Source organism: Emydura macquarii, unplaced genomic scaffold (genome assembly GCF_026122565.2).
Source record: "Emydura macquarii macquarii isolate MOO-44397 ecotype Brisbane River unplaced genomic scaffold, CSIRO-AGI_Emac_v2 contig_2184, whole genome shotgun sequence".
NCBI classification, from domain to species: Eukaryota; Metazoa; Chordata; order Testudines; family Chelidae; genus Emydura; species Emydura macquarii.
The window spans coordinates 543,761-556,282 of NW_027132321.1; the positions used below are offsets into that span (position 1 = coordinate 543,761).

At 43.8% G+C, this 12,522-nt stretch overlaps 1 protein-coding gene across 7 annotated transcripts in view; it reads left to right on the top strand.

Moving 5' to 3' along the window:
* Nucleotides 1-12,291, top strand: part of DENND2C (DENN domain containing 2C) — a 49,958-nt gene extending 37,667 nt beyond the window's left edge. For 3 of the 7 annotated variants that reach the window (XM_067558749.1, XM_067558748.1, XM_067558750.1), the window contains 11 exons: nucleotides 1,032-1,141; nucleotides 1,727-1,796; nucleotides 2,240-2,317; nucleotides 3,232-3,372; nucleotides 3,774-3,922; nucleotides 4,572-4,749; nucleotides 5,069-5,110; nucleotides 7,359-7,464; nucleotides 8,242-8,481; nucleotides 8,922-9,038; nucleotides 9,510-12,291. In XM_067558749.1, the coding sequence (XP_067414850.1) occupies nucleotides 1,032-1,141; nucleotides 1,727-1,796; nucleotides 2,240-2,317; nucleotides 3,232-3,372; nucleotides 3,774-3,922; nucleotides 4,572-4,749; nucleotides 5,069-5,110; nucleotides 7,359-7,464; nucleotides 8,242-8,481; nucleotides 8,922-9,038; nucleotides 9,510-9,541 (1,263 nt within the window). In that variant the 3' untranslated portion in view covers nucleotides 9,542-12,291. Of the gene's footprint in view, nucleotides 1-1,031; nucleotides 1,142-1,726; nucleotides 1,797-2,239; nucleotides 2,318-3,231; nucleotides 3,373-3,773; nucleotides 3,923-4,571; nucleotides 4,750-5,068; nucleotides 5,111-6,915; nucleotides 7,291-7,358; nucleotides 7,465-8,241; nucleotides 8,482-8,921; nucleotides 9,039-9,509 lie in introns of those variants that run through there. The other 4 variants (XM_067558751.1, XM_067558752.1, XM_067558754.1 and 1 more) reach the window with 3 other exon arrangements.
* The last annotated feature ends 231 nt before the right edge of the window (nucleotides 12,292-12,522 follow it).

The following is a 12,522-nucleotide window of genomic DNA, read 5'->3' on the forward strand; positions in this document are numbered from 1 at the left end:
GCAACAGACATCCTCTGAAGACCAGCCATCCAACCTTTCTAATCTATCTCTAAACTTGTGACCCTTGAATAAGTGATGTTGAGGTTCCTGTTGGATGGTGTAGTGATTGAAAGCATGACTCCCATACATGACTCTTTCCTTGGAAAAGACAGTACAGTTTTCTGTCTCCTCCTTAGGGATTTGACCTGTTGTGGGAAACATCTTTCTTCAAGTGTAGCTGAGTCAATGGTTCCACAGGGAAGCGCTAAATGAACCCCACTCTGTCATTCCTGAGCAGTTTTGAAGGTGGAGGTGCTCCTTTTCTCTTTGAGGGACTTTGACTTGGGCTGACTGGACAATACTTGATGTCAAAGAATTTGTGCCCTTCTCATTTCTTAATTATGCACAAAATCTTACACTCTTTTGTAACAGACCATAGGAGGGATGTACGCTCCTTGTTGTGCAAGCAGGGATCCCTGCTTATTACAGACATACAAGCGTAACCTTGAGAAGATATTTTTGTTCTGTTAATATCATGGCATCCTCTCCCAAGTGCAGGACTGAGCCAGATAGTCTCACCATGCAGTGATCACTAGGGGGAGCTCTGCCAGCTTTATTCCATTATAAACTGGGAAATGCCACTGAGCTATATCCTCAGGTAATCCTATTAGGCACAGGATGTAGCCAAAGAGGCTTTGTTCGGTTGGAAACATGGGATCAGGAATTAGGTTTTCTTTTTGGGGAGTTGAGCATCAAAACAGTCTAATGATAGATAAGCACGTCCCAAACCCATAAGAGACCTGGGCTGAATCTGTCAGCCAGGCCGGGGGCTCTGCATTGTGCTGCATGGAGTAGTCTGATAGGAAGCTGGAATTTTGGTGCAACTGGAGTGTATTCTCCTGCAGTCCCTGCATCAGGCTTTTGAGGGTTGATGCACAGAAGCCCTGGCTGCAGAGTGGAGACTACGCCAATTATTGTGAATGCTGCTGCCATTGTTCTTTGTGATCCTGGGAGATCTGCCCTGCATAACAGGCATGTATTACCTTTCCCAGCCCCAGCATCCCTTCAGGCAGTCAAAGGATACTGAGGAGAGGCTAAAGGTCATCCCCAAATTCTGCTTTCCAGATCCCAAAGACTGGCTTCCAACATCAGAGCTCAGAAGGTAAAGGCTTGTGTTGTGAATAGATACTGTATCCCGGGTTCCCACAGAAGTAAATGAGATATGGGGCCAGTGCTAGGTGTGTAGGCATCTGCCAGTCCTTAGGGAAAAGCCCAGGTGGGGTTAAAGGCACTGTAGTTGAATCTGAATGAAATGGAAGAGAAGCCCAGGAAAGGAGAACTTGCTGGAGGGTACTCATGCCCACTTCTGCTACTCCCAGTCCTAACAGTGCCTCACTACCTTATGTAGAGTCTGCAGAACTGTCCTGGGGTTAGTTCCTGACCACAGTGGCTGCTACTATTGGTGCTTGGCAGAGTGGAGGAGCAGGGGACACAGCAGCCTGATGAGATCTTGTACAGCCTACATGCATCCCAGCCCCCTGTGTATGGGAGGGATGGAGTCCAAAGTCAAGGAACAGCCACCTCTAGGTCTCCCACATTGAGATCAAAGGACTGCACATGGGGAATGGGGTGTTGCATTTGCTGTACATTACATCAGCTCTTGATTGACCTGTTCCCTTGTGAGTCCTCCTCCCCCAACCTCTGTGAATTGCATGGTAGGCTGACTGACTGCTCTTGAACTCTCCAGTGAAACCTTTTCCTTCATGCTGACTGGTGAGGATGGCAGCCGCTGGTTTGGATACTGCAAGAAGCTCTTGGTAAGCAGCTGCGGGTGAGAAATGCTGCCACATTGATGGGAATAAAGGGCTTTTCAGTCTGGCTAGGATGTGGATCAGCAACAGCCTGTTGGTTAGGTGTGAACTGCATTGCTCTTAATGCTGGTGCATGGGTTACCAGCCCTCTCAGATAGAGGGTGGTGCAGCAGTGCAGAGGGAAGGGTGCATGGTGCTGTTACTACCCCATGGCACACAATGCCTAGAATGAATGGGGTGTGAGTGGCAAGAGGTAGTTCCTGGGCCTAGTTATTTCCTTTGAGTTTCTACCTGAGTGCAGTGGGATCTGTAGTGGAAAGAACTGTGTGGAATCCAGTCACATGGGCTGAATACGTTGGGAGGCTTCAGTATCTCTCAAGTGCTGGCACAGGCATTCACTGCCTTGCTTCCCTTGTGCTGCAACTCTCTGCATTCCCCTTGCCTTGTAGCCAGAAGGGAAAGGGAAGCGTCTCCCAGAGGTGTACTGCATGGTGAGCCGCCTTGGCTGCTTCAACCTCTTCTCCAAGGTAAGTGAGCAGCTGAACCCCACACACTATAATCAGACCTGTGGGTCATAAAATGCTTTTTTGACAGTTTTTGAGAACTGCAGGAAATAACGGAGCTGCTGCAGTACAACCTCGAATAGCATTGCCGCATCTGATAGCAAGCTTGAGTCCCAGGGAGGCTGGTTCCACATTGCATGTTATCTAGTGCTTTGTCTTGCTCAGTTTAAATGACTCCATCACTGAGCCTGTCACCCAGCATTTGGGAGATCATTCCACAGCCAAATCCACCTCACTATTAGGAAATTGCTCCTAATGTCAAGCCTTGGTGTCTCCTCTCTTCACGTCATCCCCTCATTCCTAGTTACATCCCCATGGGATGTGCAAATGCCTGTTAGACTCCATCTCAGTGATTCTGTTCTGATTGGCTTCACAGCTCTATAACTGAATGTCTATGACTGCTATACACTTGTCTGAGAGGAATCTGATATTCTGAGGAGGTTCTGAAAGGGGGTAAATGGATGTCGCAAAACTGAAGTCCAGTGGGAGCTGAAGATACTTGACACTGCTGGAAATCAGGCCATTAATTTCCAACAGCCGTTTTATTCCTGAAGTGTGCATGTCCCTCCCATGATGGGACTTCTTATCAATGTAATGAGATTTGTTGACCACTCTGGGGCCTACAGAGAAGTTCTTTGCTTCCTTTAATGGTGTCACCAGCTGATTTTTAACATGCATTGTCTACCCTTTGCTTGCCTTTTGGCAACCCTATGTGACATACCTGTGCAGGAGCCTTCCCCAATGTGGGAGTTAAGGTGTAAATCTGAATTAGAACCCTGATTATTGGGGTTGCAATTTGTGGTCATGCATCTAGGGATATATTTCACCCCTAGTGCTGTCTTGCACTGCAACAACAAGGGGAGATTGTTTTCCTGCAGATTCTGGATGAGGTTGAGAAGAGGCGAGAGATGTCCCCAGCCTTGGTGCACCCATTCATGCGCAGTGTCATGGAGGCTCCTTTCCCTGCTCCTGGACGCACTATCACTGTGAAGAGCTTCATGCCAGGAGCAGGAAATGAGGTAACTGTGAAACTAGGACTTGGCTGCAGATGTGGGTTGCTGTCCGTATAAGGTGACTGTATGCCTGGCATAGTGGCACTTGACCAGTTGTGCTGTAGTGCAGCGCTGGCTGTAGATTTCGTAGAGTGAGGGTTATTTCCTAATGTCTCCACACAAGTCACTGGAGACACATTGGCTGCCAAGAATGTAAACTGCAATAGAAGTGACTCTTAAGACTTAGGGGGAAAGGGTAAGCTCAGTACCTCGCACCACTCTCCCAGGGTGAGATGAAAAGCACGTAGTGCCTTGTGAGCCTTTGCAACCCACTTCTTTAGTGTCCATTTCATTTTTAGATAGATTTCCAAATCCCTAGGTCTGTCTCTGCATTGCAGTCTCACAGTGCATCTCTGCTCTGCTTTCAGGTCATTGAACTCTGCCGTCCATTGGATTCACGGCTGGAACACGTTGATTTTGAGTGCTTGTTTAAGTGCCTTAGTGTCTGCCATCTGATCAAGGTGTGTGCCTCTCTCCTGCTGGAAAGGAGGGTGATATTTGTCGCAGATAATCTGAGGTGAGAAATGAGTCAAACATATCTTCCTGTGTTAAGAAGTTTAATGTTTCCTTCTGCTTCTGGGCCATTTTTTTCTGAACAAATTAATGTTTTGTATTTCTCTGAAACAATTGCCTTTTAAGAGCTGCTTCTCTGTTTTTTGCAAGCTGCCTGGGGCCCTGTGTGTGTTAAGAACTTAAGAGTGCACAAGTTGTTCAAGGCTCTAAGCATGTGGATGTAGGATCTACCAGCTGCCCCGAGCCCCATGTGTATGGACAGTCAAGACTTTGTCTTTTTCATTCTTCACATGAGAATTTATTCTTCACATAAGAATTTAACCCAAGTTTTAACTGCAAACCTGTTAAAAGCTGGATCAGAAATTGAGTCTAAATGGTGCATTTCAAAAGAAGACAAAGGAGCATTTAGCATGTTACTTAGCAAGATAGACTTTTTCTGTCAACTGTATATGCTGCTGCTGTTCTTCACTCCCTTTGAAGAGGAGAATATGGATAAGTACCTGTATAAATGAAGACCTTGGGCTCCTTCTCAGTCCTGGTGTATGTGAATTACATTTTCCCTGAGTAGTGGGCACTTGTCACTTAACTCTGTAGCTGGGATCTGACTATTTAATGTGCTGACAATTCATTATATGGATTTTCTCTCCCTCTAGCACCTTGTCTAAATGTGGCCATGCTGTGGTAGCAACACTTTACCCCTTCACCTGGCAACACACCTACATACCTGTTCTACCATCCTCCATGATTGATATTGTCTGCTCTCCAACCCCATTCCTTATTGGCATTCTTTCCTGTTCCTTACTGCAGCTCCAGGACCTGCCCATAGAAGAGGTGAGACTTGGGTATGTTAAAGAAAATGCAAGGGGTAGTTCAGATGCTGCTGGCCTAACAACCATCTGGGCAGAATTCTGTGAATTCTTTTGTTTTGTGAACATGTTAAATTAATCAGTTGGTGATTTGCCAGCCACTTAATGACATGCTGGACCGGAGGCTTTTATTTTCTGAATTCCATAATTTTCATAGTTTTTAAAGACTGGATACATTTGTGTAAAATCTGTGGCTTGCATGGTGTTGACTGGTGCTTTTCTCTTTATAGCTGCATAGTTGGGCGAGGCATAATAATGGTTAATGTCTGCTCCTCTTTCCCCAGGTACTGATTGTCGACCTTTGTGCTGACAACTTTCTGCAACAGGTGAGTGAAATAACCTTTCTGATGGCCAATGACATGTAGGGCAGAGGGCCACTCTATAGGGCATCACAGGATAAATATGTGCAAGAAACCCAACCAAGTACCAGCCCGAACAGACCTAGATCTGAAGGGCTCCAAGGATAGGGCAATGTGCTGCCTTTCTTCTGATAGAGAGGGAGATGGAACTGGCCTGCAAGTTCCAGAGTTTGCATGGGATACAGGACCCTTAAGAATCAAGGTATTACTTAGTTGGCTTATACTTGAGGCTGGCCCAGACATATGTAAGTGCTCTCACTATGTGGAGTAAGAACACTAGGCTTCTGTGTTACTTTGACCTCACTCTGGCCTTTTGTTCGAGGTAAGGCAGCTGAGATTCTGATGTGGAATGAGATGGCAGGGCAATGTAAAGTTGGAAACTGAGGCATGAATCCACTCAATTAAAGGCAAAAACTAATTAAGCCTAACTTACAAATTTTCAGATACAATATTGTCACTTATAATTTCTGATCATATATATCTATAAAAAACAGTAACTTGAGACCCTGCTTGTTCCATCCTTTCTGTTCACTAAGTTCCAGGGTACCGTAAGGTCTTCTCGACTTCATGAAGGTCATCTCTATTTCTGGACCAGTATTCTCCAACTTGAGCCTTCATTCACTTGGTTTCTTATATCTTTACACAGTACATTTTCACTAGCTTTCCTCCAAGCAATACTATTTAACATTATATATAGCCAGTTATACATTTACCCAAACTTTCATAATTTGTTTTCCATTCTGTTATAAATCGTTAACATTACATCAACATTAAACTAACAAAATGTAACCCTTTATTGTCTACCATTCAGCAGTTTTCTTCATAGTTTATTATAATTAAGTATCTGTGATTCATCCTAAATTATTCATGAACATAACCTTTTTTTTATTGAGTATGAAAGTTATGGAGAACATGATCTTAATGTCAGTATATTCTTATCTTTTCCAAACATGGGTTTTCAGGGGACTTTTTGCTCATAGTTTAGCATCGCATTTGTAAGTCATTAAAAAGCCTTGTTAGTAATTTTGCCAGTTGCGTTTTGAGGTGCTTTATTCAATTGAGGATAAAGATATTTAATTGTTTCCCAACAGCACAATTTTCCTGCCTGTGTTTTGGCCTCCCTTCTGTTCTGGGCATTTGCTCTCCACAAGTTTTCTGTCCTTATTGTCCTGTCAATTTAAATTTTCTAGATTTGGTTGTTTTGAAAAAACACCACTGCTCACTTGGGGATTCTATGCTAGTCTCAAATATTCTCTATTGTTTGAAAAATGCTTTGAGATTCTTAAATGAGTTGCTGTATATACATGTTAGAATATTGTTTAGCGTGTGTGTAACAATTCCCTAAGTAGAAATAAAGCATCATGTTTGGGGCTAGTGGTTATAGTGCATTCTCTGAGCTGTTTTTTAATTTTAGAATACTGGATGATTTAATATTCCACTGATGATTGTTCCTTTTCAAATATCCGTTCACTAGCATTTCACACTTCAAATTTAGCCATACAAATTTAGCTAAGCATTTTGACATCCCAGGAGGCAAGTCTGTATTATCCCCAACAGATGGGGAAATTGAGGCAGAGGTTTAAGTGACTTTCCTGATCTGTCATACTTGGATCACAGGTCAATACTGCCCATTTTTTCTTATACAGTCCTACAGAGACTATAAATGTTCTTGCTGAAGCAGTTCTGTTTCTGTTGTGGTACTGGTGTGATCTTATTGCCTGTTTTCCCAGTTGAGAATTCTCTTTGACTCACTGTTCTACTTTGCATTGCAGCCAGCACATGGAGTCTTGTAGACACAGGTATTAAAGGATCAGTGCCTCAACAAGACTGACCTTATGATTTACTTTCTCCACAATAAATTTTGTTTGGTGTTTTATCATGGGCATGTTCAGAGCATGGGTCTGCATACTGGATGTGTCAGACGGTGAAAGTCTCATTTTGTATCACGTATTTGTGTAATTTGGGCATTTGAATTTAGCTGCTTTAAATATCTGGTTTAAATGTACAGATTTGCTTGTCATGTTTTCATTTCTGTGGCCACAAGGCGCACGTTTTATGCTGTCAGTACATGTGGGCACCATTCCATAGAGTAACTCTAATATGATCACTTCAACCAGCATGTCACCAACATCCCTTTCTCTGTTTGATATGGACAGTCTGTGTATTGATGTGAAATGTAATACAAGTGCCATAAGAGCCATCTGTCTTGGTTTAGGTATCGGATGAGGATGAGATCCTGCCTCACAAACTCCAGGCTGCACTTGTACAGATTTTGGAGGAACGAGATGAAATTTTGTCCCACAAGCAGAGTTATGCACAAGGTGATTGTATCAAAGTATTTGCGCTATATGGAAGTCTGAGAGTTTCTCTGTCTGAGACATGAAAACATGCAAACGGAGATAGATGGTGGAAATTGGCCAGGGATGTGCTAGCAAGTTATTTCCATGTGATTTCACTGAGAAGCTTTTCTATTTGGGTGGGTTATAAAAAGGCAAAATGAGAAATGCAATGCCCTAAGTTTGCCTGATCCATGTGACAGAGCGCCTGTTCCCTTGGTGGTGTTTTTGAGTTTGTAATCCTTTTACTCAAGGGACACTGATCGGGTCCTCTTCATTAAATAGAGAAATGAGTTGCTGTACTTCAGTGTAGTCTGACACATTATGTGCTGAATCAGTTTTATATAGGAGCTTTTAAACTTGCTTATTCCAAAAGTGCTTTTCAAAGCAATGAATCATTCCAGGCAAGTTCATTAGCAAGTCTGTACTAAGCAATCACTAATATTAAGATCTGATACCAATTTGCATATCAGTTGTAATTCTTCTGTGTTACAACCTATCACAATGGTATTGGAGTGAACATACTACACCTTCTGCTTCTGCATCTTTTCCCCACTAATGTGGTCGAGTATCTGCCAACATAGGAAGATCTAACAGTCAACACACTGTACAAAATGAAACTATTATTCAGTCTGACCAATCTAGCCCTATTCAGCCAGAAAGATGGCTGTTGCTATGCAGGGATTTTAGGAGGAGCGAAGAAGATATTCTTTCAGACTATTGCAGTGGAAAATAATAAATCTTGTGTCCTTCTTCTGGTAGGTGATGTAACTCTGAACTCCCTGATCTCTGAGGCCTTTGTACAGTTCTTTGTGGAGATTGTAGGGCATTACTCCTTGCACATGAACGTCACAGAGCAAGGAGAGCGGGTGTTCCAGCGAGAGCCATTCCGAAAGTCCCACACCTCCCGTAATGTGCGCCATTTTCTGGATCTGTTCATGGAAACACAAATGTTTGCAGGGTTCATACAAGATCGGGAGCTCCGTAAGAGTGGAGTCAAAGGTGAGGTCTGCCATTCCAGCTGCTTCATCTTACTTTTCTGGTGCAGAAGTCACTTTCCTATAAAATGAGAAACATATCAAAGTGACCCTGAAAGGATCCTCCTGTATCATTTTAAATCCTTAGAAACTGATTCAGAAGAGAGCAAGGGACCCTACCCTAGTAAGGATTCAGAAACTGCTCTGTGCCTGCCATCTTGGCACTTTGACCAATGAAATGCAGGAGCAACTGGGCTCTGAAAGATTCTGATAGCTTTTCCAACAGAAATCATCTCTACTAAGTCAACATATTTCTCAAATGGAAAGCAAAATCTTTTTTGGGCCTGATCCTGTAATTCCTAAGTACATTATATTAGCATGAGTTTGTGCCTGCAAGATGGGGCTCTAATAGATTCTGCTTTTTGTTATCAGTGATGACTTGTTCCATTTCTTTGATTGTTGCAGCTCAACTGGCTCAATATTTTTCTTCCCCAGGCCTGTTTGAAGTCCGTGCCTTGGAGTATTTGGAGACCATTCCAGAGACTGAACCAAGTGGAGTGAACAAAATTCTTCGCAATCTGGGTAAATGTTTGGTTTTGCTGTTGGTCAGGTCTGTTGCTGAGCCTACATATAAAGGTGTCCACTGAGCAGGTGAAATGCGGGCAAAAGGGGAGCACATTTTATACCTTGCATAGTCTTTTACTTTTCTCAGATGCTGTAATTCCCCAGAATACTCAATGAGGTGCAAATAATTTCTTTACAAAGCTACCCACTGTCAGTAACACTCAATACTTCTCAACACGCATGATGAAAAATCTTTGGCTAAAATAAATGGTGGTAGCCCCATCCCTGAAGACATTTAAACCCAAACCAGATGAAGCATTTGAGAACAATCCTGCACTGGCTGAGACCGAACTAAAGAGCCTTCCGTAATTTCCATCTGATTCTGTTGGCCAAGATGGGTTACATGGCTTTGAAACTTGACGTATTTAAGTAAATTCTGATTCTGGAGCCTCTTCAGACTCTAATTTTGTGTTTTTCTTTTCTCTGTAGGAAGTAAAATGAAATTTCTTCAAAGGAAGTGAAAACACAGGTGCTGAAATACTAAGACGGATGTATTCACCACTTGGACATGAAGAGGAGTTTTGCATACAAATGCTGCAACCTTGTCCAAATTGTGTGTCAGACATACTAACTGAGATGTAGCTTAGTCCATGGAAGAAAGCTCAAATACTAGGAGAAAATGGTGAAAAAAATGAGTACAATCCATCAACTTCCTATGCCTGGTTTCACTGGAGTGTTGTGGAGGCAAATGAAATGGACACAGCTGGAGCATTCGATGTTGTAGACACTAATCACCTCCTCCCCACAATGGGGAATTTTAAAGGGGAGCTTTTTATCTTTGTGAAACTTCAGACTCCATAATTTTGCTCATTGGCCTGATGAGCCCTTCCTTAGGAAAAGTTTTCTGTTTGGTTAAAACCGATTCAGCATTTAAGGACTAAGCTACCATCATCATGAAATGGGTCTGTTGGTCATGCTGAGTCTGGGGAATGGGCTGTGCAAATACTGGCACAGAGCGAGGGTACCTGTTCAAGAGACTGCCTCAGGAACTGGAAAGAGGGCTCTGGCTGCTGTTCCGTTCCCTTTTGCCCTTTCTCCTTGGAGTGCCCTGCCATATGCACGATGAATGGATTTGATAGCAACTAGCCATATTCCTCGTTGGTCTGGGCTCAAAATAATTTCTCATGAATGTTATTTAGACTTCCAAGCTGTTTCACAAAGCTTTACATTTTGAAAACCAAGTGGAAATGTCCAGCTTATTTTCTGCTGATTTTATCCTATACTCTGATTTCAAACTATCCCCTCGCCTTGCACACAGACATATGGAATATGCATGTCCTTTACCTTATTATATACACTTAATTGCTACAAAATTGGGCTGGGTGACTTCCACAAAATAGAACAAACTTTCTTGCCATAAAAAGACATCTTTGCATTGGGCCCCCCATTAATTCTTTAAATAATGGCATTAAAATCAATTGGTTTAATGTTGAATCAGTGCAAATGACAGGAAAGTATCTCAAGGATGCATTTTGCTGCAGATGCTGAGCCAGATACTTTAAAAAAAAAAAAAAATTTGTTTTTAAAATCCTTCTTCCTCAACATTTTCTGCTCTCTAGCTGCTTGCTTCTTTACTATGGAACTCAAAGTGGACAAATGAGATTTCTTCTTCTGTCACCCCATCAAAACACAGCTATTTTAGTTTTCTACTGTTGAGAAATGTGGATTCCTTAGCATCCATTGTGGGGGAAGAATACCGATACCGGGGCCTATGGCATTCAGTTCCATGATGGTTTGAACACAGTTGACAATAGCTGCCTTGGTTTGTATTTAATACATTTGTGCCAGTTATTTATTCAAATGTAATGAATGCTGATGGTTTCCCTATTGTGTTTAGCCAATTAATCGAACCATTCTCTTGGCCTTTGTGGGTCAGAGGCTACAGCTAGAGGCTGATTTCTGATGGAGCTTTATCCTATAAACAGATGTTTACATGTAACTGAAATTCTCTGACTGAATGCTGTGTGTAATATGCAGAGACTCCAATAGTGAAGTAAAGAATCGTCTGGTGTGCCAACTTAAGTGTTAAGAGAAAGCACTAGCTGCGGGTATGGGAGCTGGCACATGGAATACTGCTTCGAGTGATGGTCCCTCGGTGGATTCCATACATGGTATGCACATAGGTGCTGGAAGTGTGTGTAGTAGTATCCATCAACCCCTATCCATTGTGCATTGGCTATGTGGTGTGTCTGAGGGCTTGACTGCACCTGTGAACACCCCTCCAGTTTCCTCTTACTGCTGCATGGCTAGAGTTGGAATCCTCTTCGTGCTCATTGGTTCTTGCTCTGTACCCTCTTTGTGCAAATAAGCCTGTTTTCCTAATTCATTAGAGATTGGTCTTCGAAGTACTTTTTTTAGTTTGCTGTTACTTTACCCTATGAACAAGCTTGTTTTTCTCAGTAGAAGTTTGTCCATATCTGGACAATGCTGTCTCAAACAGAGAAACTATTTTTCTTAACAGCCGTGGATGTGAAATAAGTTAGAGGTGTATGTTGCGAAATAGAAGAGTTTTCTCTATAAAGTCTTGTAGCTGGAGTTCATATTCAAAACTAAGGTTTCAGCAGTTTGTGTGCCTGGCTGCTGTGTGTTCTGAGGAGACAGTGTAGAGGTATGTTAACTCCCTTTTTCTAGTTCTGTTTTAACCTTCATTCTAAAATGGCCCTATCCCCTAGCTGTGTCAAAACTAGTTATCTTACACGCTCAACTCATTTTTCATTAAATCTCAGTTCTAGTGTTCAGTTGCTGTGGCTGTTTGGACAGAGATACGTTCAGCCTGCAGGAGTTATAGCAGGGAGGCTGCTTACTGAATAGATGCTGCACTTGCTTCCCTCAGCTGTCACCCAGCCTGATACCGAGCCCTGGCCTGGTTCTGGCTGGCTGTGGAATGACCTACAGCAGCTGTACCTATAAACACAATGGCCTTTAGGCCCTGCCTGGTGAGGTGAGGCTGCCTCAGGCTGGTAAATCCTAGGATGACCTGATGTCCCCCTCTTACAGCGCCAGCCCTGCTCTTTAGGGGGGTGTGCCTGACTTACAGGTGCTATCTGGTCACCCTCGTTAACGCCCCCTGGCTACTGCCTGTACTGCTCCCTCAGGCGAGGTACGGACGGCTGGAGCAGGGGCTGAGAGGGGTTCATGAAGCCGGCTTGGCTGCGCGGGGGACTGACTAAAGTGCAGCATGGGTCGTGGCTGGCAGAAGAGGGGGGTGACTGGTGGGGGACATGGGCATAGCCCTCAGCTCCGGGGCCCACAGACTCCGCTCGCAGTGAGGGCGCCTCGTACCCCTCGTTGAGGTCGAGGCAGCTCTGGCTCCTCTGAGGGGAGTGAGGGGTGGCGTCACGTGGGGACGAAGCTGCGCGCAGCCAGGGGGAGGGGCGCGGGCGCCGCCGCCGCGCGGGAAGTGGAAGGCCTAGCTGCGCGGGAAGCGGTGCACGCTGCTCAT